This window comes from Pseudonaja textilis, chromosome 1, assembly GCF_049901715.1.
Source record: "Pseudonaja textilis isolate UNSWEBS1 chromosome 1, rPseTex1.2, whole genome shotgun sequence".
NCBI lineage: Eukaryota > Metazoa > Chordata > Lepidosauria > Squamata > Elapidae > Pseudonaja > Pseudonaja textilis.
Genome location: NC_141990.1, coordinates 5,576,509 through 5,601,640, shown reverse-complemented (window position 1 = coordinate 5,601,640; position 25,132 = coordinate 5,576,509). Strand labels below are relative to the sequence as shown.

The 25,132-nt window shown below is 44.5% G+C and overlaps 1 protein-coding gene across 1 annotated transcript in view; it reads right to left on the bottom strand.

Annotated features, from left to right (window-relative positions):
* PPM1D (protein phosphatase, Mg2+/Mn2+ dependent 1D) overlaps positions 1-25,132 on the bottom strand; it is a 46,730-nt gene that overhangs the window by 7,931 nt on the left and 13,667 nt on the right. The window contains exons 2-5 of the mRNA XM_026710226.2: positions 16,038-16,266; positions 13,874-13,998; positions 7,003-7,193; positions 5,107-5,352 (exon numbers count right to left, since the gene is read on the bottom strand). Of these exons, the coding sequence (XP_026566011.2) occupies positions 5,107-5,352; positions 7,003-7,193; positions 13,874-13,998; positions 16,038-16,266 (791 nt within the window). The remainder of the gene's footprint in view (positions 1-5,106; positions 5,353-7,002; positions 7,194-13,873; positions 13,999-16,037; positions 16,267-25,132) is intronic.

Genomic DNA, 25,132 nt, shown 5'->3' with positions numbered 1-25,132 from the left:
AGGTTGGGGGCCACTTCCTCAGCCCCTCTGCAAACCTGGTAATAAGCTCCCTTGAAGGTAAACTCATTTTATTAAGCCAAATTGGAAATAGAAGGCTAATGTTACACAAGATATAAAAATGTGGTAAGTTGCTGTATCAGTTTCTCACCACTAGGAGGCAGTACACAACTGATGTTTGTCCTTGTATTGGGACCCGCCTGGCACAAGTTAACATTCCCTCTACAAGTAGTCCTCAACTTTACAACAATTTGTTTACCGACTGCCCAAAGCTACAACAGCATGGGGACCGACAAACAGTCTTCGCAGTTACAATGGTTGCAACATCCGCGTGGTCCCATGATCAAAATTCCAGCACTTGGCAAACCCTGGTCATCTCTCGCCTGGACTACCGCCATGCACTCTATGTGGGGCTGCCCTTGAAGAGTATTCGGAAAGTACGGCTGGCTCAGAATGCAGCCTCAGGGAGAGACCTTGATGGCTCTCATGCCACACCACCGTGATGCAAACGGCAGGGATTGGCCCTCTGCTGCCATGCCCAATTCAAGGTACTGGTTCTTACCTTTGAAATCCTTTACGGCGCGATGGACGTGTGCCGGCCCGCCCCTCGCACGAATCAAGCTGTGCGCAAGCATGTGTGTACATCAGCCCACCACTCACACATTCTGGCTCCCCTCTCCCCTCCCCCGCCCAGCCAGGGCACCAAGTTGCAAAGATAGAATAACCGAGTTGGAAGGGGCCTTGGAGGTCTTCTAGTCCAACCCCCTGCTTAGGCAGGAAACCCTACACCAATTCAGACAAATGGTTATCCAATCTCTTCTTAAAAACTTCCAGTGTTGGAGCATTCACAATTTCTGGAGGCAACTTGTTCCACTGGTTAATTGTCCTCACTGTCTGGAAGTTTCTCCTTAATTCCAGGTTGCTTCTCTCCTTGATGAGTTTCCACCCATTGCTTCTTGTCCTGGCCTTCCGGTGCTTTGGAGAATAGCTTGACTCCCTCTTCTTTGGGGCAGTGTCGGGCTCTGGGAATTTACTCGTGTAGGGCACTTGCTTGGAGCCCGACACATTCCTGGGGCTGCAGAACCGATGGATGTATGGACGACTGAATTGTTGAGATGCGAGACCAAAGGCATGGGAGATGCCCAGAACTGTGTTCTTGTAATGCCATGGATGCTACTAGCCTCACTAGACAGCTGCGAGGCATATGGACACTAATCAGTCATCAGTGTTAGGAATAACATAGGTTACCTAACGTAGTTTGGGTAAAATAATATATTTAAACTATGATAGTAAGTTTAAGTGTGTGTCACTTTAAACTGCAAAGCATGTAATTTTGGGTGCGGTGTGAAACCGCCATAAGAGGGAGCAAGAGAACCTGCTGGATTGCTGACGATTGATGGTTTGATGGATTGATGGTTTGTTAACTGCGTGTTCCCTACTACTGCTGCTGCTGAAGGAAGAAAGGAGGTTTGACTTCTTCATATCTCTACTGCGAGGAGATATATTACTGGACTGATATTTGTAAGTTTACTGACCTCTTTTTAAACACTGGACTTTGCAACTGAATAATCCCCGGACGGACTGAATTAGTGAATGATATATGGACTTTTTTGACTATGCTAAAACTATTACTGGAATAAACTATTTAACTAGCACAGTCTATCTGTTTTACTGTGTGTAAGCTACAAAAACGTTTATCTCACATATTTTGCCTGCCTGCCTGACTGCCGTGCACAGTCTGCTAGGGTGTATCCACCCTAAATCAGGCTTATTTCCAGTCGTGCCTTGATATAAACCATCTTGTGGGGTTTTAGGAGATACCCGTTGGTGGAGGGTTATGATCCTGATTCAGATAGATGGTGGGGGGGGGGGGAATGCGAGGTAGGTAAGAATACAGAAGGGATAGATAGCAACGGGGAGAGAAAGGAGTGTAAATAAAGATTAGGCAGTGACAAAGAGGCACAGGGAGGAGGCCCGGGAGTAGATAACGCAGCCGCTGATGTCAGATTGTTAGCTGGGAGGGACACAGCATAAAAGCCACCGAGAGGCAGAAGGCTGTCCGCGCTGACTTTAATCGAGAAATACCATTTTTGCTTTATGGGGACTGGAACTGCTGTCATAAACTTCACCATACCAAATGTGAGTAGAGTGATTTATTAGCGAGATACTCCAGTACCCAGCGGGAGCTGAAAAGCAGCCCCCGAGTTGTTGGAAGACTGCTATAGCGTCACCCCTGGTCCTTCTTTTCATTAAACGTACCCAGTTCCAGCAACCATTCTTTCTATATTTTAGCCTCCAGTCCCCTAATCAACTTTGTGGCTCTTCTCTGCACTCTTTCCAAAGCCTCAACATCTTTTCTGTATGGTGCTGACCAGAACCGAACACAATATCCTCTAGGTGTGGCCTCATTAGTGGAATATAAAGTGGGACTATCACTTCTCGTGCTATCCCTCTGCTGATGCAATCTAGGATTGGCATTGGCCTTTTTTGGCAGCTGCAGCACGCTGCAAAATACCCGGTGAGGGCTAGACAGACCACGACCAGACAAAAAAAAACATACTTGGTTGCGTCAACCTGTCTTGTGAGTCCGACAGTAGTTCATTCATTCATTCAATCAATCAATCGATCAAATCAATCCATTTCTATACCTGCCTAACTCAACCAAGTGACTCTGAGTGACTTAGAATCCTGAAATTGGAGCGGGTGACTCACCTGCTGGTTTATTTTTGAATACAAGTAGTAGAAAAATAGAATTAGAATAGGATTAGGATTAGGAATGGAATGGAATAAATAATACCGTGGAATGGAATGGTATAGAATGGAAGATAGAATAGGACAGGATAGAAATAAAAACAGAAACAGAAATGCAAGAGTTGGCAGGGACCTTGGAGGTTTTCTAATCCAACCCGCTGGCACAGGCAGGAAATCCTACATCATTTCAGACAAATGGTTGTCCAATTTCTTGTTAAAAACCTTCAGGGTTGTTGCAGCGCCCACAACAGCTAGAAGCAAGTTTTCCCACTGATTAACTGTCCTCACTGTCTGGAAATGTCTCCTTAGTTCTAAGTTGCTTCTCTCCTTGATGAGTTTCCATCCTTATTGCTTCTTGTCCTGCCTTCAGGGGCTTTTGGAGAATAGCTTGACTGCCTCTCCTTTAGGGCAGCCCCTGAGATATTGGAATAGTGCTATCATGTCTCCCCCAGTCCCGCTTTTCATTACATACCCAATTCCACCAATTAAGCCATTCGTTTAGCATTCGAAGTTACAACGGCACTTTCAAAAAGCGACGCGCAACCCGTCCTCGCACTTATAACCGTTGCAGCATCCCCCCCTCACGGTCACATGATCAAAATTCGGGCACTAGGCAACCAGCACGTATTTAGAAAGTTTGCAGCGTCCCAGTTTGTGATCCACATTTGCATCTTTCCCAAGCCAGCTTCGGACAAGCAAAGTCAATGGGGGAAGCCAGGTTTGCTTAACACCCCCCCACACACACACGATTCACTTAACAACTGCAAGCGCTTTGCTTAACGACCGTGGCAAAAAAAAAGGGATGGAAAATCGGGTGCCGCTCACTTAACAACTACCGCTTTTATGACTGTTCTGACCCAAACCTTGTTCCAAGGAAACCACCACAAAACGGAGGTAACAGCAAAACCTTTTAATGATTCTTTACGAATTCCGTTCCTTCCTGTTTAAAAGGCTATTTCAAACTAATTGTCTCTGATAAGAACAAGCCTTGCCAAGGTGGTGCAAGGCTGCCAAGAACACTAAAGTTGCTAAGAAATATTTCAAACACAAAGTCTCCAAACACCAACCAAGATATTCCACAAGGCTTGAGTGCAAAAACTTCTTTGCTTCCTGCAAAGAACTCAGCTGGCTTTTATCTATTAAGGGAGGGGCCATTAAGTTGCAACCTTACTCCCAAGTCACTCATTGTTCTGACCCAAACCCTTTTCCAATAAAACAAACACGAACCAAAAGGGAACAGAAACCTTTTAATGATTCTTACGAATCCCCAATTAAAAGGCTGCTGCAAACTAACTTTGATAAGCACGAGCCTCGCCAAAACTGTGCGAGGCTGCCAAGAATAACAAATAAGGTTACCTAGAAATATTTTATAACACAAGGGTCTTCAAATACCAAGTAAGATGCTGCAATGTCCATGAGGCTCGAGTTTCAAAATGTCTTTGCTTCCTGCAAAGAACGTCCGATTCACAGCTGCCTTTTATCTTCTCGAAGGAGGGGCCATTACCTTGCAGCCTTACTCCCGAGTCACCCGTGCTGCTGCAGCTGCTCTTTCCTGCGAGCAGCCCTGTACACACGTACACTTGGCACAGGCTCCACGGGAACCTCCTCATCAATGCTGCCAGCCCCCACAATCTCTGAGGGCATCAATCAGTCCACTCCCCAATGGTCCTGGCCCCTCATCTGAGTCCTCGCTCTCCTCAGCCGTCCACACCTGCTGCCGGCTAACCACAACAATGTCAAGCACTACTTGTAATCCCTCTTAGAATAGCTATACACAGAACTGGAGCTTTTTTTTCTTTCAAAATGCACTTAAAACCATAAAACTTGGGGTGGGGCGGAGGTGGAAATGCCCATTTTTAACATCATCTTAATGGCAGCTGAATTTCAAAGCTTGGGAAATAATTGCCAAGCATCCAGAAAGTATCCATGAGATCAATCAGTCCGAGACATTATCTCTCCAATTGATTTATTAGGAACAGATCTGGCATGTCAAAAGCAATTTCCCAAGTGAAAGTATTTTGGCGCTTTGCACAGAATCCACCTTCTCTCCTCCCACTTCTACACTTCATAAATCACGAGAACCAATTAACTGCAACTGGAAATTCTTAATAGGACACACAGAATAACCGTGAACTTTTCAACTCCTCTCACTCTCTAAAAAAAATAAAAAACCAAAAACCAAAAAAAGAATTCCCAACTTAGCACAAATAATATAAGAAATAAACCCACCCCCCCCCCTCCACCCACCAATTCTGGGAGTTGAAGTCCACAAGTCTTAAAGTGGCCAAGTTTGGAGACCTCTGTCTTACAAGCTCTCAGCCCTTGAGCCTTTAAAAAATAATAATAATCAAATTTTACCTTGGATGACGGAGTTGAGCATTGCGAAGGGGCGATTGTCCATGTTTCGGGGCTGTTGTACGAGGGTCCTTCGGCCAAGTTGAAGCATAGCTCCTCCTCGCTTTGCAGGCAGCCGCTCCGAGATTTTCGGCCGGAACATATACGGATGACGATGGCGCTGGTGTTATCGGCACGAAGCATGCGCTGCCTCCATCGGGCCAGCGCTCGGCTGACCAGCATTTTAGCCAAGGACTGTTGATGTTCTCCCTTTGGGGGTCAAGACACGGGGAAGAGGAGGAGAAAACAGGCAAATCACTATTCCGAAAGGTTGCGATAAGTATGGCCGGATACACAAAGTCTGCTTAAAATCTCTGCGCTGCCACAGAAAATTGGGAAAGATTTACACTGCAACGTTTAGACAATGCTTTAAGAGGGGTGAGCTTCAACTCCCAAAATTCCCCAGCCATAATGCTTTAAGTTGGGAGGACTTCTACTCCCAGAATTCCCCAGCCTGCATGCTTTAAGATGGGAGGACTTCTACTCCCAGAATTCCCCAGCCGGCATGCTTTAAGATGGGAGGACTTTCACTCCCAGAATTCCCCATCCAGCATACTTTAAGAGGAGTGGACTTCCACTCCCAGAATCCCCCAGCCAGCATCCTTTAAGAGGGGTGGACTTCCACTCCCAGAATTCCCCAGCCTGCATGCTTTAAGATGGGAGGACTTTCACTCCCAGAATTCCCCAGCCATAATGATTTAAGTTGGGAGGACTTCTACTCCCAGAATTCCCCAGCCTGCATGCTTTAAGATGGGAGGACTTTCACTCCCAGAATTCCCCAGCCATAATGCTTTAAGATGGGAGGACTTTCACTCCCAGAATTCCCCAGCCGGCATGCTTTAAGATGGGAGGACTTCTACTCCCAGAATTCCCCAGCCATAATGCTTTAAGATGGCAGAACTTTCACTCCCAGAATTCCCCAGCCATAATGCTTTAAGATGGGAGGACTTTCACTCCCAGAATTCCAGCATACTTTAAGAGGAGTGGATTTCCACTCCCAGAATCCCCAGCCAGCATCCTTTAAGAGGGGTGGACTTCCACTCCCAGAATTCCCCAGCCATAATGCTTTAAGAGGGTGGACTTACACACCCAGAATTCCTCAGCCAGCATGTTGGTGGACTTGCTAAAGTTGCTAAGGGTTACAGTGTTTGTCAAAGCACAACTAAGTGATGATAGGGAATGTTATGCCAACAGGAGTACCAAAAACAGTCAAGCTGCTGGCCATGATTACTTGATCGAAGCCTGTCTGTTAGGAATATGAGTCACCTAACAGCTATTTGGGTTAGAAATATATAAACCAGGATAAACACTTTAGTACTATATCTTTAAGGGAATGCAAGAGCATGCAATTGGGTGTGGTTTCTCAAACGGCCATAAGATGGAGCCAGAAACCTGGGTTGTTTTAGTCTGAGTCTCAGAAGAGAGTGTAAGTGTAACTCTGTTTCCTTCTGTTGGAAAGCATTGCCGTTGCTCCATTTCTTCTAATTGACTGATATTACTGGATTTAATGTAAGTCTGATATTGAACTGTTTTTGACACTGGACTTTGATATTTGGATTATCCCTGGATGAAAACTGACTGATTTTACCTGTGAATGACTTTTGGATTGCTTATTTTGGACTTTGCTTAAACCTTTCTGGAAGTAAAAACCTACATTTACTGTACAGTGTATCTGTGTGCTCTGTGTGTATTATTCCAACACTACTCTCAAATATGTCTCCCTGTATGCGCTCATTCTCCTAACGGGGAATTACCTCAACACCCCCTTTTTTACGCAAAATGCATGCAAATTTAAGGATTGGATCATGTGGGATCAGCGAAGAAAGCCAAGAAAAAAAGCAAAAATTTCTCACAACTCACCATAAAATATTTTTTCTCTTCGTGGTCCTGGCACATGGATATAGCCTCCTGGGGTGGGATCATGTTCCACAGTCCATCACTCCCCAAAATTATATATTTATGCTTCTGAGGATCTAGTGTGTGTACACTCGTGTCCGGTTCTGGAGAGACCACAAACTCCCCGCTGTAGAAGTCATAACTCCATAGATCACCTGCATAAAAACGGAACGGAACAGATTAACAGAGTTGGAAGGGATTTTGTAGTCCAACCCCTGACCCAAGCAGGAAACCCTACACCAATGGTGGCTAACCTTTTCCATGTTGCGTGCCGAAAACACACACGAACCCCCCCCCACGACCCCCTGCACATGCATTGCGTGCCTCTGCACATGCACGTGTAACACCCCACATAAACCACGCACCTCTGTGCATGTGTGTGTAAGAGACCCCTCCCACACGTCTCCCCCTGCGCATGCATGGTAGATACCCAGCAATCAGCTGGCTCCCCCCGCACACGTGCATTGGGGCTCTTCCGAGCGATCTCTCGCGTCCCAGTAAAAATTTAACATCCGGTTCACATGAACCAGCCCGAATAGGCTGAATCCCATTCCTGGCTTGGAGGAACAGCCAGGTCTTCAGAATCCTACAAAAATCTAATAGGATCTCTTGAGGGATACTGTTGAACAGGGCAAACACAGCCACAGAGATGGCACCTTGGCTCAAGGAGCGTTGGAATTGGCCCACTAGCCAAAGCTCAACAAAGGTGTTAGGAATCTGTCCATCAATTAGTTGGGTTGGCAGTATATAAACCAACAATGTATGTTTGTAGCTTTAAGACAAAATCACTGTATTGATTTATGCTATATTCCGATTGGTTGGTTGTGTTGTGAATTGCCATAAGAGGGATCTAGAGATCATAGCTTGCTCTCTTTGGCATGCTCTATCTCTGACATTCTGTATTTCTGACATTCTGTTGCTATCTAAGGTTCTCTGTTGTGCTTATACTTTGATATCTTTGTTTACTGTAAATGACAAAGGCAACCGGTAAGAAGACTTTGTAATTGGATATTCTTTGGACTGTAAAACGTATATGACCTGTTTGTTGGACTGTGCTATTTCTTAAAGCAAACTTTAACTCAATTTAGTGTAGCTGTGTGTGGCTGAATAATTATTCATAACTACTCTCATAAACGTTTCCATGTGCATATCCTTGTTACTCAAGGGTTATTCTGTACATATCATAACAAAAAGTATCCCAATCATGGTTCTTACCCACTGTTTAAGGTGGGGAGTCCAGAAGGACCCCCAAACCACAAAACATCTCCTTCGCTCCCCAGAAATCTTGGGTTCCCAGAGGGAACCCTAAAATCATGAACCCCCTTCTTCAGATACACACAACGAACTTAAAATCAACTCCGGGTCTTCATTCAGGCTTCCGTGCCATGAAGGCAAGCCCAACTCACATGAACACACAACACTCCAAAGAATAAATCATAACTCGGCTTAAGGGCACGGTAACCTGGTTCCCACGATACGCTAACAAGCTGGGTTCTTACAACACTCCAACCACAAGTTCTCTAAACTGTAGCCTCACCCAGTGCGCTATGTAAAATATCCCAGTTTCTCACAAAATTGTCCTGCTAAGGAATCAACCAGCCACAACATCTCGTAGGACTCTGTTCCCTGCCACCTTTTGCGTTGTCATCCCTGGTTTACTTAGGGATGCTGGAGGGGGTATCTCAAGTCTTTATTTTTAGAGGATTTAGCACTTAAGACTTATATACCGCTTTACAGTGCTTTTGGCAGCCCTCTTTAAGCAGTGTATGGAGTCGGCATACTGCCCCCAACAATTTGGGTTCTCCTTTTAATATACATAATATATTACATACAAATAATAACAATAGCCCTTAGACTCATATTCACAGTGTTTTACTGCCCTGTAAAGCGGTTTATAGAGTCAGCCTCTATTGCCCCCAACAACCTGGATCCTCATTTTACCCACCTCGGAAGGATGGAAGGCTGAGTCAACCTTGATCGAACTCCTGGCTGTGGGCAGAGTTTGCCTGCAATAGCATTTAGACTTATATACCACTTCACAGTGCTCTACAGCCCTCTCTAAGCGGTGTACAGAATCAGCCTATTGCCCACAACTATCTGGGTCCTCGTTTTACCCACCTAGGAAGGATGGAAGGCTGAGTCAAACTTGAGCCTGGTGAGATTCAAATTGCCACATTGCAGGCAGCCGGCAGGTAGCAGAAGTAGCCTGCAGTACTGCACTCTAACCACTGCGCCACCATGGCTCCTCATTTATGAGTTTATATAGATAGCCTTTGGCTTACAATCACAATTGAGTCCAACAGTTCCACTGCTAAATGAGACAGTTATTTAACGTGAGTTTTGCCCCCTTTTTATGACCTTTCTTGCCACCGTTGTAAAATGAATCCCTGCACGGTTGTTAAGCGAATCTGGCTTCCCCATTGGCTTTGCTTGTCAGAAGGTCGCAAAAGGGGATCCTGTGACTCCGGGACACTGCGACCGTCAATAAATACGAATCCGTTGCCAAGCGTCTGAATTTTGATCCCGGGACCCATGGGGATATTGCAATGATCGAAAAACCATCGTTAAGTCCCTTTTTCCAGGGCTGTTGTAACTTCAAACGGTCACTAAATGAACTGTGCTAAGGTCACTACCTGTGCAAAGTCAAACTTCTGAAATCCCAGGTGGTCTCTTTGTCTCTCAGTGGCACCTCAGCCGTCTCTTTGGCACTGACCACCTGAATCTCTTCCCAAAGTGGACCGAGGGAACAAGCGGTACAATCTAAACAGGTGTTCTGACTCAGCTCCCCAAACACAACAAACCCTCTGTACTTAACTCAAAGATTCCTTTATTTGGAGCGCCGGCAACCCCGGCAAAAATTCTCACCGCAGGCTAACAAGTCCGTCCGGCAGGGAGATTAATAGTTGTCTGTCACATCTATTCATCTCCACCCGCTGCCTTTTATCCCCAGAGCTAGGGTGGGGCTTCAATAGCAACAGTAGCTCTTCCGTCCCAAGGACCGGCCCATAGATTTCCACTGCTCTCCTCTCCTCTCCTCTGCCTTCTGGGCATCCACGCGTCAGGCACTGGACCCAGCTGTTCCTCCTCTTCCTCATCAGCCACCTCCAGACCTAGGGGGGCTGTTGACTCTCCACCTGAGGACTGGTGGATGGCCTAGTCTCTATCTCTAACAGCTCCATTCCCACTTTCCCCTTGCAGCTCTCCGATTGCCCAAATGCTGGCCCTGACAGCCACACCGCCACCTAATCTGATTTGGCTGTTGAAGGGGCCGGCGGCTGACAGGCCACAACACCAGAGATGGCTACGGGCCCGACTTGAGAATGAGCAAGCAGGCCTAGCCTATAATTATATCTGGAAATTAAGCCGTGCCTGGAGAAGCAGCCAAGAACATGTCATCTTAATTGCCTTCATGGGGCGGGTTAGAAGCACTGAAGGCCCTAAGGGGAGAGGAAGGAGGAGGGAGGGAGGGAGGAGGAGGAGGAGGAGGAGGAGGAGGAGGAGGAGACGACAAAGGCAGGGAAGAACCATGGATGCAAAACCAGATGCTTTTACAGGTAATCCTTGCGTGATGACCCGGGACAAGACACGAAGGCCACACAGCCAGCTGAGAGTTCAAACTCCCTTTTAATGCTCCAAACACCCCCTCCAACGCTCCCACATTCTTGGCAAGACCCAGAGCAGAGCACGCACACAAACACAAACACACACACACACAACACACCCGGCAGCCTCTAGCTGCACCGAGGCCAGTAAAACAAAGGAACAAGGGAAATGAATCCAAGGAACAAACCACGAGACCACAAGTAAGGGGGAGGAAGGACGCAGTCGGGCAAACTGCAAATGTCTGTATTGGCATACCAGACTTTTACCAATTCAGCATTTGTTCCCGACAAATGCCCCTCCCCCACAGTGTCTCCTTAAATCATCAGTCCCCAGGTGTGCCTTGAGAAGAGGAGGGGCAGGGCGCTCTCCTCCCAAGTTGTTGAGTCAGCCTGCGCTGTTCCCGCCTTCTCTCCACTCTCCGTGCTCTGGGATCAGGAGGGGGCGGTCCTTGTTCATCGCCTGAGCTCCGTCGCTCCTCATGTCCGCTGCCTGCCCTCTCTCGGTCATCCTGCCCCCAATTCCTCCCTGATAACAAGCCATCCCAATCCTGAGGGACCCTGGGCTGCCTCAGCCTGCTCCTCCCCGCATTCCTCCGAAGCCAACAAAGCCACCCGCTCAATCACCTCCAGCTCCAGCTAGTCCTCCTCCGCCGATTCAGGCTCTGACGGGGGGTATGACAACAAGGAAGAATCATGGATGCAAAAGCAGGTGCTTTTACAGGTAATCCTCAACTTACAACAGTTCATTTAATAACCATTCAAAGTTGCAATGGCACTGAAAAAAGCGACTTAAACACATTTTTCACACGGATGACCAGTGCGGCTTCCCCATCGTTACGTAAGTTATCTTTAGGCGCTTGACAATTGGTTCATTTCTATGATAGTTGCAGTGTCCTGGGGTCACGTGATCCCCTTTTGCGACCTTCTGAGAAGCCAAGCCAATGGGGAAGCCGGATTCACTTAACAACCGTGTGACTAACTTGACCACCACAGTGATTCACTTAAACAACTGTGGCAAGAAAAGTCGTAAAATGAGTCAAAACTCAATGCGTTTCTCACCGGCATGAATTCTGGGCTCGATTGTGGTCGTAAGTCGAGGGCTACCTATGATAAAAGGGTTTAGGCCAGAAAAGCAAGACCGAGGGAGAATTAAGTCCAATGGAAAACATCACTTTTGGTCAGAGAAGGTGACAATAAGCGGTACGTTCTCACCACCAGAAATGTTCAAAGCCAGGTTATTAAGCTATTACCCTCTAGATGTGGTAGACTACAAAATCCAGTAGTCCCAACTAACGTAACTATCACAAGGAATTTCAAAGGTTAGTGCATAGGCAGAGCCACTTTGGTATAGCGGTGTTAAGCCTAGAAACCAGAAATTGTAAGTTCTGGACACACCTTAAGGCATAAAGGTTGACCGGAAGACTTTGGGCCAATCACCAGGTGGCTGTGAGTTCTAGTCCTGCCTTAAGCATGAAAGCCAGCCGGGAGACTTTTGGTACTCCTCTTTCTCAGTGCAACATAGCTCACAGAGTTCTTCGGGAGAAAATGTATTTGCAAATACGAATACCAATTTATATTTATCCCTTGTCAGTCAAATTCTTGCTTTGTTTCGAGTTCACCCTTTTCATTTAAAATTTCATCCTATCTAATTATGTGTTCCTTTTTAAATAGCTATGGATATGTAAAAGCTTCTAAAGTTGATAACCAGGCTGGTATTTTCCCATACTGTTAATAAAGCACCTCTAATGTAATGTCTCCTAAAATATCCAGGTGCCTTACTTTCTTTGTACCATAAAAATGCATGTCAACCCAATTGTAAATCATGCCCTGCTAACATTAGTAATCTGGCATTTTTCAATACAATCCATTCCTTCATCCACATCAATATTGTTGCCTGATAATATACTTCCCAATCCAAAACCCACTCTCAACCTTGCATCTTATAACACCTTACAAGCAATCTTTCTTCTTAACTCTACACGGAGACCTCTGCAATACCAGACACAAGGAGAGAGAACAGGCCCTCTAATGGCTGCCTTTATATAAACACCTCTTAAAAGGGGTAGAACCCATCCCTAGTCTGAAAGGGAAATACTCCTGCTGACTTGATTTTTTTATCTTGAATTTTATCTTGATTCTTGCCTTTTCCTCCTGCCAAATAAATGTCATCATCATTTTATTTAAGCCTTCAAAATATTTTTTTTTCAGTCTTAGTGGAATCGTTTGAAATAGATAACATTATTTTTGGCAGTATGTTCATTTTAATTGTTGCTATTCTACCTATTAAAGATAGTTGTAGATTTTTCTATTTTTCTAATAAGAGGAGGAAGAAGTTTTTTTCTAGAGAGCCAATCTGATTTTGTGTTAATACACCAGGCTGGAAACCAGGAGATTTGTGAGTTCTAGTCCACCCTTAGCCGTGAAAGGCAGTTGGGCGACTTTAGGCCAATCTCCAGGAGACGGTGAGTTCTAGTCCTGCTTTAGCCATGAAAACCAGCTGGGTGACTTTCAGCCAATTCTGTTAAGGTCTTGGGATTTAAGAGCAGTGAAGCTGATGCAACAAGGATGAATCAGCATAGCAGGAGTATTTCCCTTTAAGACTAGGGATGGGTTCTACCCCTTTTAAGAGGTGTTTATATAAAGGCAGCCATTAGAGGGCCTGTTCTCTCTCCTTGTGTCTGGTATTGCAGAGGTCTCCGTGTAGAGTTAAGAAGATAGATTGCTTGTAAGGTGTTTTGCCTACCACGTATATGTCTCTATATAACGGCTGTATATAAACCACTGATAAATGTCTAAGTCTCTGTGTGCTGTGTTTTGCTCCTGGGTTGCCTCATAACAGCAGTCACGCTGCAAACGCTGTGACAAATTCCTAGCAGACGGTGAATTCTAGGTCTCACCTTGGGACTTGAAATGAAAAACTGGCCGAATGCTTTGTTAAGTGAAGGCTGTTGCTTTCCTATTGATTTTGCCTATCCAAAAGTTGCATCCCATGACCCCCGGACGGTATAACCGTCATATATATGAATCTGCTGCCTAGTGTCCAAATTTGGATCACGAGACCACGGGGATGCTGCAAAGGTCGTAAGTGCGAAAAGCGGTCATAAAGTTACTTTTTTCAGTGCTAAACGGTTGCTAAACGGACTGTTGTAAGTCGAGGACTACCTGCCTACGAATCCCTAAATCTTTCTGCCGGTCATCACATCATTTCATTTCTGTCCGCAGAAGCTACTTACCAAGGGCTCGGGCCACTGCCAGGAAGGGAATCTGGTCGATAACGGTGCTTCGTCGGACGGGACCGTTGTGACTCAGACGAGGTCGTTTCCAAACCACCCGATTCACACCAGATTTGTTGATCACACTAAAACAATCAGAGAGAACAGAGGGGAGGGAGGAATTCAACGAAGGGTTTAAATTTTAAAGTACTGAGATTTAAGAGCTGACCAGTTGTAAGGCTGATGCAATGTAAGGCTGATGCAATGAAGATGAATCAGCATTGGTATTGCCTCTTTAAGACTAAAAGTGGGTCCACAGAAGTTTTACCCCTTTAAGAGGTGTTTCTCTAAGGCAGCCATTAGAGGACATATTTTCTCTCCTTGTGTCCGGTAACAGAGTTCTCGATGTAGAGTTAAGAAGATTGATTGTTTGTCAGGTATTTGCCTACCCTATTTCTGTATATGTCTTGCATATAAACCACTGTTAAATGTCTAAGTCTCTATGTGCTGTGTTTTGCTCCTGGGTTGTCTCACGCTAATAGTAGTCACACTGCAATCGCTCTGACAGTAAAGTTTAAAAGAGACTAAAATTTCAAGGTATTTGTACTAAACAAGTCTTCTACAATGTGTGATTAAAGGTTTGTATCTATAAAGCCCTATGTAGCCTGGTTAACTGAGGAACGTAACAGCAACAGCAATAATACTTGGACTTATATACTGCTTTATAGTGCTTTATAGCCCTAAGCTGTTTAGAGAGCCAGTTTCTTGCCCCCAACAATCTGGGTCCTCGTTTTACCAACCTCGGAAGGATGGAAGGCTGAGTCAATCTTGAGCCTGGTGGAGATCGAACTTCCTGGCTGTGGGCAGAGTTAACCTGCAATACTTCATTCAAACCACTTTGCCACCAGGGCTTGCTTGCTTGCTTCCTTCACAATAGCACTTAAGACTTATATCCTGCCTCATAGTGCTTTACAGCCATCTCTAAACCATTTTACAGAGTCAGCCTCTTGCCCCCAACAATCTGGGTCCTCATTTTACCGATCTCAGAAGGATGGAAGGCTGAATCAATCTCGAGCCGGTCAGGATCAAACTCCTGCCTGTGGGCAGACTCAGCCTGCAATACTGCATTACAACCACTGCGACACCACGGATTCCTTCCTTCCTTCCTTCCTTCCTTCCTTCCTTCCTTCCTTCCTTCCTTCCCTTCCCTTCCTTTCCTTCCTTCCTTTCCTCTTCCTCCCTCCCTCCTGTCAAACTATTTACTAAGACTATATTAGGATTATTCTTTTTATCCTTCCTATTCCGTCTCTTCCAGCTTATGACTATAACTGTATTGCTTGTATCTCTACAATTTATGTTGTTTTATTTGTTCTCTAGTATAATTTGACTGCTCATTAGTAACCTATGACTATCACTAAGTGTTCTATCTTATGACTCTTGATGAATGTATCTTATTTTATTTTTTCTTATGTACATTGAGAGCTTATGCATCAAAGACAAATTCCTTGTGTGTCCAATCACACTTGGCCAATAAAGAATTCTATTCTGTTCTGTTCTATTCTATTCCTCCCGAAGTAATCACACTTAGACATATATATACCGCTCCGCAGTGCTTTACAGCCCTCTCTAAACGATTTACAGAGCCAGCCTCTATTGCCCCCAACAATCTGGGTCCTCATTTTACCAACCTTGGAAGGATGGAAGGCTGAGTCGACCTTGAGCTGATGAGAATTGAACTGCTGGCAGTGAGCAGTGAATTCGCCTGCAATATAGATAGTCCCCGACTTATGATCCCAATTGAGCTCAGAATTTCTGTTGCTAAGATAGACTTTTTAAAAGTGAAATTTACCCCATTTTACAACTTTTCTTGCCCCCATTGGCAACTGCCATGTACTTATGACATCTGCAGCGTCCTAAGGTCACGTTATCCCCATTTGCAACCTTCTGACAAACCAAGTCCATTGGGGTGGGTGGGAGCCAGATTCATTTAAAAACCGTGTCACTAACTTAACCCTGCAGTGATTCGCTTAACAACGGCGGCCAAAAAGGTCATAAAACAGGGCAAAACTCCCTTAACGGTCTTCCTTAGCGACAGAAATGTTGGGCTCCATTGTGGTCATAAGTCGAGGACCACCTTGTAGATAGAAAAAGGCCGCCTTCTGAACAAGCCACTGAGGTCTGTTACCTTCCGCCAAGGCCTTCAATCCTCTGCCTCTCCTTCGGGAGCTCAGGTTTGTGATCCTGCGTCACCTCCACGGCCCGGACGTATTCGTCCTTGGGGTCATCCTGGACTCCAAGAACCACGCCTGAATCGCCGACATGAGCCACGTACATCTTTGAACCACGGATTATTACCACGCTGGCTGTGGTGCCTGATGTACTCGGAAGACCCGTCATGGTCTTCGGCCACTCTGCTGCAAAGGGAAGGAAATAATTGTAAGCTATGTAATAAATACATAAATCAGTAAATAAGTAAGCAAGTGTGATGACCCGGGGTGTGGCACAGTCACATCAGAAGAGCCTTTAGCACTTCCAATTTTGCCCCCAATGTCCAGGTTACTTTTGGCTGGAGAAAAAAACTCTCCCAAGAACAGTCTTTAAGTGGAGGAAATTCAGTCCGAAACTACATATAAACTGGAAATAAAAATCCACACAAACCACGCTGCAGTAATTAACTGGAGAAAGAATTGCAGACTTGAAAGCCCAGCAAAACACACACAGTTGGGAAGACACCAGGAACCCAGATAAGCCTCGACGATACTAGATAAACTCACAATTTGCTCTCAACAGTTGGCTGTGCGCAAACTCCCTTTTTAAACACTGTGTTCCTAGCTGCAGCTAATGAAGGGAATCGGGGCCCTTTCCTCCCCCATAAGCCTTGCAACTCACGTTGCTCCCTTCTCCGTGCCTCTTCCTGTGTGCCCTAGGATGAAGAGCAGGTAAGCCTGGGTCTTCCTCCGAATTCCTTCTCCCTCGCTCTCCCTCTCCTCTGCTCTGCCCAGCCAGACTTTGCTCTTCCCCAGTTTCTTCCACAGCCAACGGAACCACACTCACACTCCCCGTCAGCTGCTCAGCCTCCCCCTCAGAATCAGATTCTGACAGGGACATGACAGCAAGAGAGCCGGTTTAGTCTAGTACGGGTGTCAGCAACCCACAGCTCTGGAGCCACATGCGGCTCTTTGGACCCTCTGCTGTGGCTCCCTGTTGTGTGATTCCACCACTGGCTGGCCTCGCCCCTCGCCCTCCCCTCCCAGTCACTCCTCGCCTGACCTGAGAAGGTAAACCACAAAAAAAAACAGAAATGAGAAGGAGGGAGGGAGGGAGACCCACTTCCCACAGAAAACACCGGAAGCCACAAAACCAGGGTAGGCGTGATGAGCGGGGTGTCATATGACTGGGTGGGAGTGACATTGAGTTGGCCACGCCCACCCAGGTTTTTGAAGCTCCCGGTGTTTTCTTCTCTTCTGTGGGAAACGGCTGCAAATGGCTCTTTGAGTGTTTAAGGTTGCAGACCCCTGAGCTAGTACTTCAGGCAGCAGGGCTAGAAGCCCCGAGACTGTGAGTTCTAATCACAGAACTCAGGAGACAAGCTCAGAATCCAAAAAGGTCTCGATGTCAACTTGTAAAAACTTCCTATGCCTGTTTCCAAGTTGCCATGAGAAAGAGGTGGGGGGGAAAGACCTGAAGGAGCATACAGCAAATAAAATCAGAAGCACATTCCAAGCTTCTCTCACAAATATTGTAACCTAGGCAACCAGCTATTCTGCCTGGGGAAAATCCTTTATTGGAGAATGGGAATGATGACAACCAGCCCATGAACTCTTTTGCTGGAGAAGCTGAATTATGATACACCCAGGGGGAAACAGGGTCATGGGTGATTGTAAATTACGTGTCTCAGAGTCGGCTTCATACAAGTCATGCCGGCATGTTGCTCCTAAATCTTTCGACGTTTTTTTTTAAACTTGGCTCAAGGCTTATGATTTAATAAGGGAGATCGCCGGAATCCTGACAGACTTGACAGATTTGACAAAAATCCAATTGAATGTGGAGAAAAGCTAAGTTTGACACCTGGCCAGGCAAAAACCAAAGGTTCCGAATATAGATTAGGTGAAACCTGGCTCAAAAACAGTGACCGTGAGAGAGACCTCGGAGTCCTAGTGGACGATCCCTTAAACGTGAGCCAGCAGGGTGCGGCAGCATCCAAAAATGCGAATTACAATCCTTGGTTGCATAAACGGAGACACAGAATGAAAATCGCGTGAAGTTATTAGTACCGCTTTATAAAGGCTTAGGAAGGCCACACCTGGAATGATGCATCCGGTTTTGGTGACCACATTACACAAAAAAAAAGATGTTGAGACTTTGGGAAAAGTGCAAAGAAGAGCAACTAAGATGATTAAAGGCCTGGAGGCTAAAACATACGAAGAACGGTTGGAGGAGTTGGGCGTGGCCGGTCTAGAGATAAGAAGCGCTAGGAGGGACGTGATAGCAGTATACCAGTATTTGAGGGGCTGCCACAAAAAAGTAGGGTCAACCCAGGCTGGGATTTTACCAGTTCGGACCGGTTCTATAGAGCCAGTTGTTACAATTCTGCACAGTTTGGAGAACCAGCAAATCGTACCCCTGGCTGGCCTTGCCCCTCTGCGCCCACCCCCGCCTACCCAGTCAGTCCTTATCGCGCATGCCTGACATCGCTAATTGCATTCTCCCCTGCCCAGTCACTCCGTAAAGTATTTCTTTTTTTTCCTTCCTCCCCACGATCAGCTGTTCTGACGATCAGCTGTTCTGACGATCAGCTGTTCTGACGATCAGCTGTTCTGACGATCAGCTGTTCTGACGATCAGCTGTTCTGACGATCAGCTGTGCCGGGATCCCCCTGGGAGCAAAAACGCCACCCTAGGAGGCTTCCCTGAGGGCCAGGAAGCCAAAAAAAAATGGGAGGGGTGGGGCTGCAAAAAGAAGCCACACCCATCCAGTCACATGGCCCCTCCCACCTAGCCACGCCCACAGAACCAGTAGCAAAAATACTTGCATCCCACCCCTGGGTCAACCTATTCTCCGAAGCACCTGAAGGCAGGACAAGAACGAACGGATGGAAACTCATCAAGGTGAGAAGCAAGCTGGAATTAAGGAGAAACTTCCTAAAAGTGAGGACAATTAAGCCAGCGGAACAGCTGGCCGCTAGAAGTTATGGGTGGTCCGTAACTGAAGGTTTTTTAAGAAGAGACTGGACAGTCCCTGGTCTGAAATGGTATAGGATCTCCTGCTTGAGCAGGGGGGTGGACTAGAAGACCTCCAAGGTCCCTTCCAGCTCCATTGTGATTGATTGAATTAATCCTTTCTTCAACATGAAAGCCAGCTGGGTAACTTTGGGCCAATCATTCTCTCTCTCGGCCCAACTCAGGGTTCAGGGTTGTTGTGGGGAAAATAGAAGGTGGAAGCAGTATTGCACCCCTTGAGTTACTTATAAAAATAAGGATGGAGTGCAGTTAAATAAAATACGTAGTACAAAGAGTTCATTCACACAGATACAACGTGCAAAGCAAAGCAGATGATCAGGTATCTATTTGCCCAGAATAAATAAGGATATTCCATGGAAACGCAGCTTTTACATACTTCTCTCATATTTTTTTTTCAGATAGCAATAGCACTTAGATTTATATACCACTTCGCTGTGCTTTGCAGCCCTTTCTAAGCAGTTTACAGAGTCAACCTCTTCCCCCCTCCCCCCCAAACAATCTGGGTCCTCATTTTACCCACCTTGGAAAGATGGGAGGCTGAGTCAACCTTGAGCCAGTCAGGATCGAACTCCTGGCAGTGGGCAGAGTTTGTCTGCAATAGCAATATAAGCGGTATACAAGCACACCACTTCACAATGCTTTACAGCCCTCTCTAAGCGGTTTACAGAATCAGCCTTTTGTCACTCCAACAATCTGGGTCCTCATTTGACCCACCTCGGAAGGATGGAAGGCTGAGTCAACCTGGAGCCTGGTGGGATTCGAACTGCCAAATTGCAGGCAGCCGGCAGGCAGCAGAAGTAGCCTGCAGTACTGCACTCTAACCACTGTGCCACCGTAGCTTAATTATCCACACCAGTGCTTAAACTGCAGGTAGTCCTCAACTTATGACCCCAATGGGGCCCAAAATTTCTGTTGCTGAGACATAGTTTAGGTGAATTTCGCCCCAGGTTATGACTTTTCTGGCCACAGTTGTTAAATGAAGCACTGCAGTTGTTAAGTTGTTAACACAGTTGTTAAATGAATCGGGATTCCCTTCATTGGCTTTGCTTGTCAGAAGGTCGCAAAAGTGGATACCATCATAAATATGAACCAGTTGCAAAGCATGACCATGGGGATGCTGCAACGATCGTAAGTTGTGAAAAATGGTCATAAGTCCCCTTTTTCCAGTGCTGCTCTAACTTTGAACGGTCATTAAATGAACTGTTGTTAAGCCGAGGACAACCTGAATTTTCTGCTGTATTCTTATGACTTCAAATCAGACCACGAGAGCAGTGAAATTCTCACCATTCAATGTTCTGACCCAAGCCTTGTTCAAATTAAACACAAACTGTATATAAAAGCAAACCTTTTTTAATGCGGCGCTGGGAATTCTTTGCATTCCCAGCCAAGAGTCCTTTAAACCTAATTGTTCGAGATAAAAGCAAGCCCTTTCAAGGTTGTAAAAGGCTGCCAAGAACAGAAATCTAATTATTGATAAATATCAACCAACAGAAGTTTCAAAAACTAACTGGAGCTCACAGGGCTTCAAACAAGGACTCAGAGTCTAAAGAACTTCTTTGCTTCCGGCAAAAAGCACATCCCCGAGGGCTGGTTTTTATCCCTTATGGGAGGGGCAATCACCTCCCAGCCTTACTCCCGAGTCGCTCCTGCTGCTTCAGCAGCCCTGCACACATGCACACTGGGAACAGGCTCCCATGGGTCCTCGGCTTTGATGCTGCCAGACTCCAAAAGCTCCAAAGGCAGCACCCCAATCTCTGATAGTCCTGGCAGGACCCTCATTCGAGTCCTCGCCAGACTCCCTGACTGGTTGGTTCCTTTTCATCCTCGCTGTCAGAGACCTCTGCCGTCCGTACCTGCTGCCAGCAAACCACAACATCCAAAGGCCCCCCACCAATAAAATCAGCCAGTTCCTTAAGACCGGGGTCCCCAAACCCTGATCTGTGGACCGGCAGGTGGCATGCTAGAATCCAGGCCACGCAAAACAAGCGATGACCCATCTGCGGGATGGCAGGCAGCATGCGAAACCACGCTTACTCTCTCTTTTCCATGGTTCACATGTTGGGAATCCTGGGTTTTGCAGTCCAAATATTTCCCAAGGCCTTGGATTGCGTTATAAAGGGGAAAGTGTGATCAAAGCAGAACGAGGAGGAAGCGACAGGAAGCAATTTAAGGGAGGCACAGCAGGCAAACTGCACGCCACCCCAAGGGGCCTCGGTACACTCAGGATGGGTCCCTTCTGCTGAAAACAATTAAAAGATTTAAGCGTTTCCTCTCCTTGTTTCCTTCCCCTGAGCTCAGCAGCCACTTCCCTAAACCGAATGGCTGGTTTCTTTGGGCAATTTCAACAAACCCAACCAATTGGGTGGCTTTTCAAAAGGCAGAATAACAGGGAGGGCAGAGCTGGCGTCGCGACGATACGGCATGCGATCTTGGAGGTCTGAGATCGCTGCCGATATCTTTGCTCCTGGACGATCCAATTGGACCTAAACCGTCCCGAAGAGACGGTGAAAGTGAAGAGCGCATCCCAGGGACACCGCAAAGTCCCTGGTAGATCCAGGAGAAGCTCTTCTTGCCAGCGGCAAAGAGGCAGCCATTAAAGCTGCTGAAATTGGGACAGCTCTGAAACGGAAAAGAGCAGAAAGAGAAAGTATGCCGGTTTGGTGAGAACTTTTTTTTTTACTTTAAGATCTGAAAGGACACCCTAAGGGAAAGAAAGAATCTGTAAAAGTTTTGACAGAAGTGATTAAGCGGCGATTTTAAACAGGAGCGTCAAAGTAATATTTTTGTTTTGTTTTTCTCATCGCTGGATTTTTTTATATACGATCTTGTATTTTGAAACTGGACTGTTTTTTTGTTCATATCCATCTTTTTTTTCTTTCTTTCTTCTCCTTTTTGACTTTGTAATATTTTAGGCTAGAGGCTCCCTTTAGTTAATTCACACTTTTAAAAATATCTTTTTTTTTTCTTTTTATCAACTTTCATTATATTCTGCTCGGGGGGGAAAAGGAGGGGGAAAGTGAGAGCAAAGAAACTTTTGTAACACTGCCAAAAAGAGGCTTGAAAATATTTTTTTTTTCCCTGTGACCAGACAAAGCTGAGAAGGAAAGAACTGAGACTCTTTTTCAAGGACATTGCTACTTGATAAGATAGAGGGAAGAGCAGGAGAGAATATTATTGCAGGTGCTCTTCTGGGTTTCTATCAACAGCTGGAGTCTGGTGTTGAAATGTAGGGGGGGAAAAGGTGATAGGTTTTTGGAGACGAGAGCTATAATAAGAGCCTTGGATAATTAAATAAAGGGCAGTGTGCCCTTTATATTTTTCCTAAGTTGTGCTATCTCTCCTCACCAGCTTTATTGCTTTTTTTTTATCTCCTTCTTTGTAATAACTGTTTGGGTTTCTGGCTTTGTTGGAGCTTATCTTTGTTTTTCTCTCCTTTTTTTTGGAAGTCCAACCTCTACTTTTGCTTTTTATTTTAAAGGGAAAGCCTTAAAAGCCTTTTTTTTTCCTCTTTCCTGGTATTTTTGTTTTTTCATCCACTTTTCTGGTTTATTTTTATGCATTTTTTTTCTATTTGAGATCTTTCAATTGGATTAAGGTGTTGAAGAACCTGAAGAATTTTTCCTTTTTCTTTTTTCTCTTTTTTTCTTTATCTTATTTTTGATTGGATTAAGGTATACAAGAACTTGAAGAAATTTTGTCCTCTCTTTTTTTTTCCTCTTCTTTTTTTATTATTACTACTGGCCTTCTTTTTTTTTTTACTATTTTTACTTTGAACTGCAATTGGTTATTTCACAATTGGATTAAGGTTTAGAAGAACCTGAAGATTTTGAATTGCCTAAAATGAGTAGGAAACTTACAGCTCCTGGCTCTTTAACTTCTACTTCTTCCTCTCCACCATCCGGAGGACAACGTTCAATACAATGTTAAAGCAAGAAAAAGAACAAGAAAAAGTGACTCTGCAGATGATTATGCAAGGAATTCAAAATATCCAAGCGAGGTCAGAGAATTTAAATGAAAAGAGAATTTAAAACATCGAACAAAGAACTAAGAGCATAGAACAAAGAATAGGGAAAACCGATGAAAAAGTGGAGAACATCCAACAAATGATGTTGAAGTAAGACGAGAGATTCCAAACAATTGAAGAAGATAAACAAAGAGACAAGAAGATTGGAGATATTGATAATAGAGTAACGGTGGTTGATCAAGATAAAAGTGGCATGTTGAGATGGGAGATGGATAGATCAAAATTCTATCTTAGATTTCAAAACACAGAGGAAGAAAAAGGACAAAACCTAGCTGAGATAATGATAGAAACACTGGCTGAAGCCTTGGAAATAAGTCAAGAGAAGATGATGGATGGAATAGATGAGGTTTATCAAGTCTTTACAAGATATGCAATGAGAAACAGCCTACCAAGAGAAGTTCACATTAGATTTACAAAGAAAGCCATTAAGACGCAAATATTGCAAGTGGCAAACGAGAAAACACTGAGATACAAAAAAAAGGAGATTGTGGTCTTGAAACAAATACCCAGAAGAGTGAGAGAGATGAGAAGAGAATACCGATTCCTGACTAAAATGCTACTCAAAAAAGAGATGAACTATAGATGGCTGGTCCCAGAAGGTTTAATGTTCACATGGCAAGAACAGAGATACAGAATTGACTCAATTGAGAAAGCGGAATTATTTTATGCAGAATTTTTTGGAAGGAAAGAGGAAGAGGCAGAAAAAGAGGTCTCATTAATTGAATTCCAAGAGGACTTTCAATTGGCGACTGAAAAAGAAGAAGGTGGAGTAGGTGGAAAGGTGGAAGCCAAAGAACAACGTGAATTAAGATCTACGAGAGCGGCCAAACCTAATTATAAAATATAACCATGGAAGAGAAAAAAATGATTATAAATGGACTCAACTCAGCCATTAAAAGAAGGAAAACCTTTCATAAATTGGAGAAATTAAAATTTGATATAATTTGTCTACAAGAAGTACATATTAAAAAACAATATGAACAATTGTTGGTACAGCCAAAATTAGGGAAAATATTCACTTTCTTGACCCAATGCAAGAAAAGAGGAGTGGTTTTATATATTAAAGAGACCACCCCAGCAAAATTGATTTATACTGATGATGGAAAAATACTAATGGTGGAAATAATGGATAATAATATGAACACACTCCTGATTACAATATATGCTCCGAATGATAAACAAGAAGAATTCTACAAAAAACTACATATGAAAATAATTGAATTGGACTATGCTAATATAGTTATGATGGGAGATTTTAATGGAATTGTAGACAACAAATTGGATTATACAGCACAGAAAACAACAAAGCAAAACAGAAAGACTCTCCCTAAATCTTTTTTTAAAATGGTAGATGAAATAAACTTAAAAGATACATGGAGAGAAAGAAATGCTAAAACTAAACAATACACCTTCTACTCAAATAGACACTTATCATGGTCCAGAATAGATATGATACGGATGTCAACAGAATTAATACCTAACATTCAAGAAATAAATATTGAAACAAGTACTTGGGCAGATCACAATCCAATGACAATTAAATGGAAAGGTCAAAAAAGAAGATCTAGATGGACGTTAAATAATACTATTTTAAAGGAAAAAGACTTTACACAGTGGATGGAGAAAGAATTGTCCTTTTTCTTTAGAGAAAATAAAAAAGAAGATACATCAATTCAGAATGTATGGGACACAATGAAAGCATATGCTAGAGGCTTGATAATTGACTATACAAGGAAAAGGAATACTATGAAAAGAGTAGCCTCCAAGGCCCTAGAGGATGAGCATAAAAGACTTGAAAAAGAGCTACAGAAAATGCCACAGAAAAAGGACATTAAGTTAAAAATGGATATAATTAAACACAAAATGGGTCAAATAGAAAAAGAAGAATTAGCGCAGAAAATTAGAGGTGCTAAACAAAACTACTTTGAAGACGCAAATAAACCAGGTAGATGGTTAGCATATAAATTGAGAAAGGAGAAAGAATCAAGGAAGATATTGCAATTAATAGATGACCAA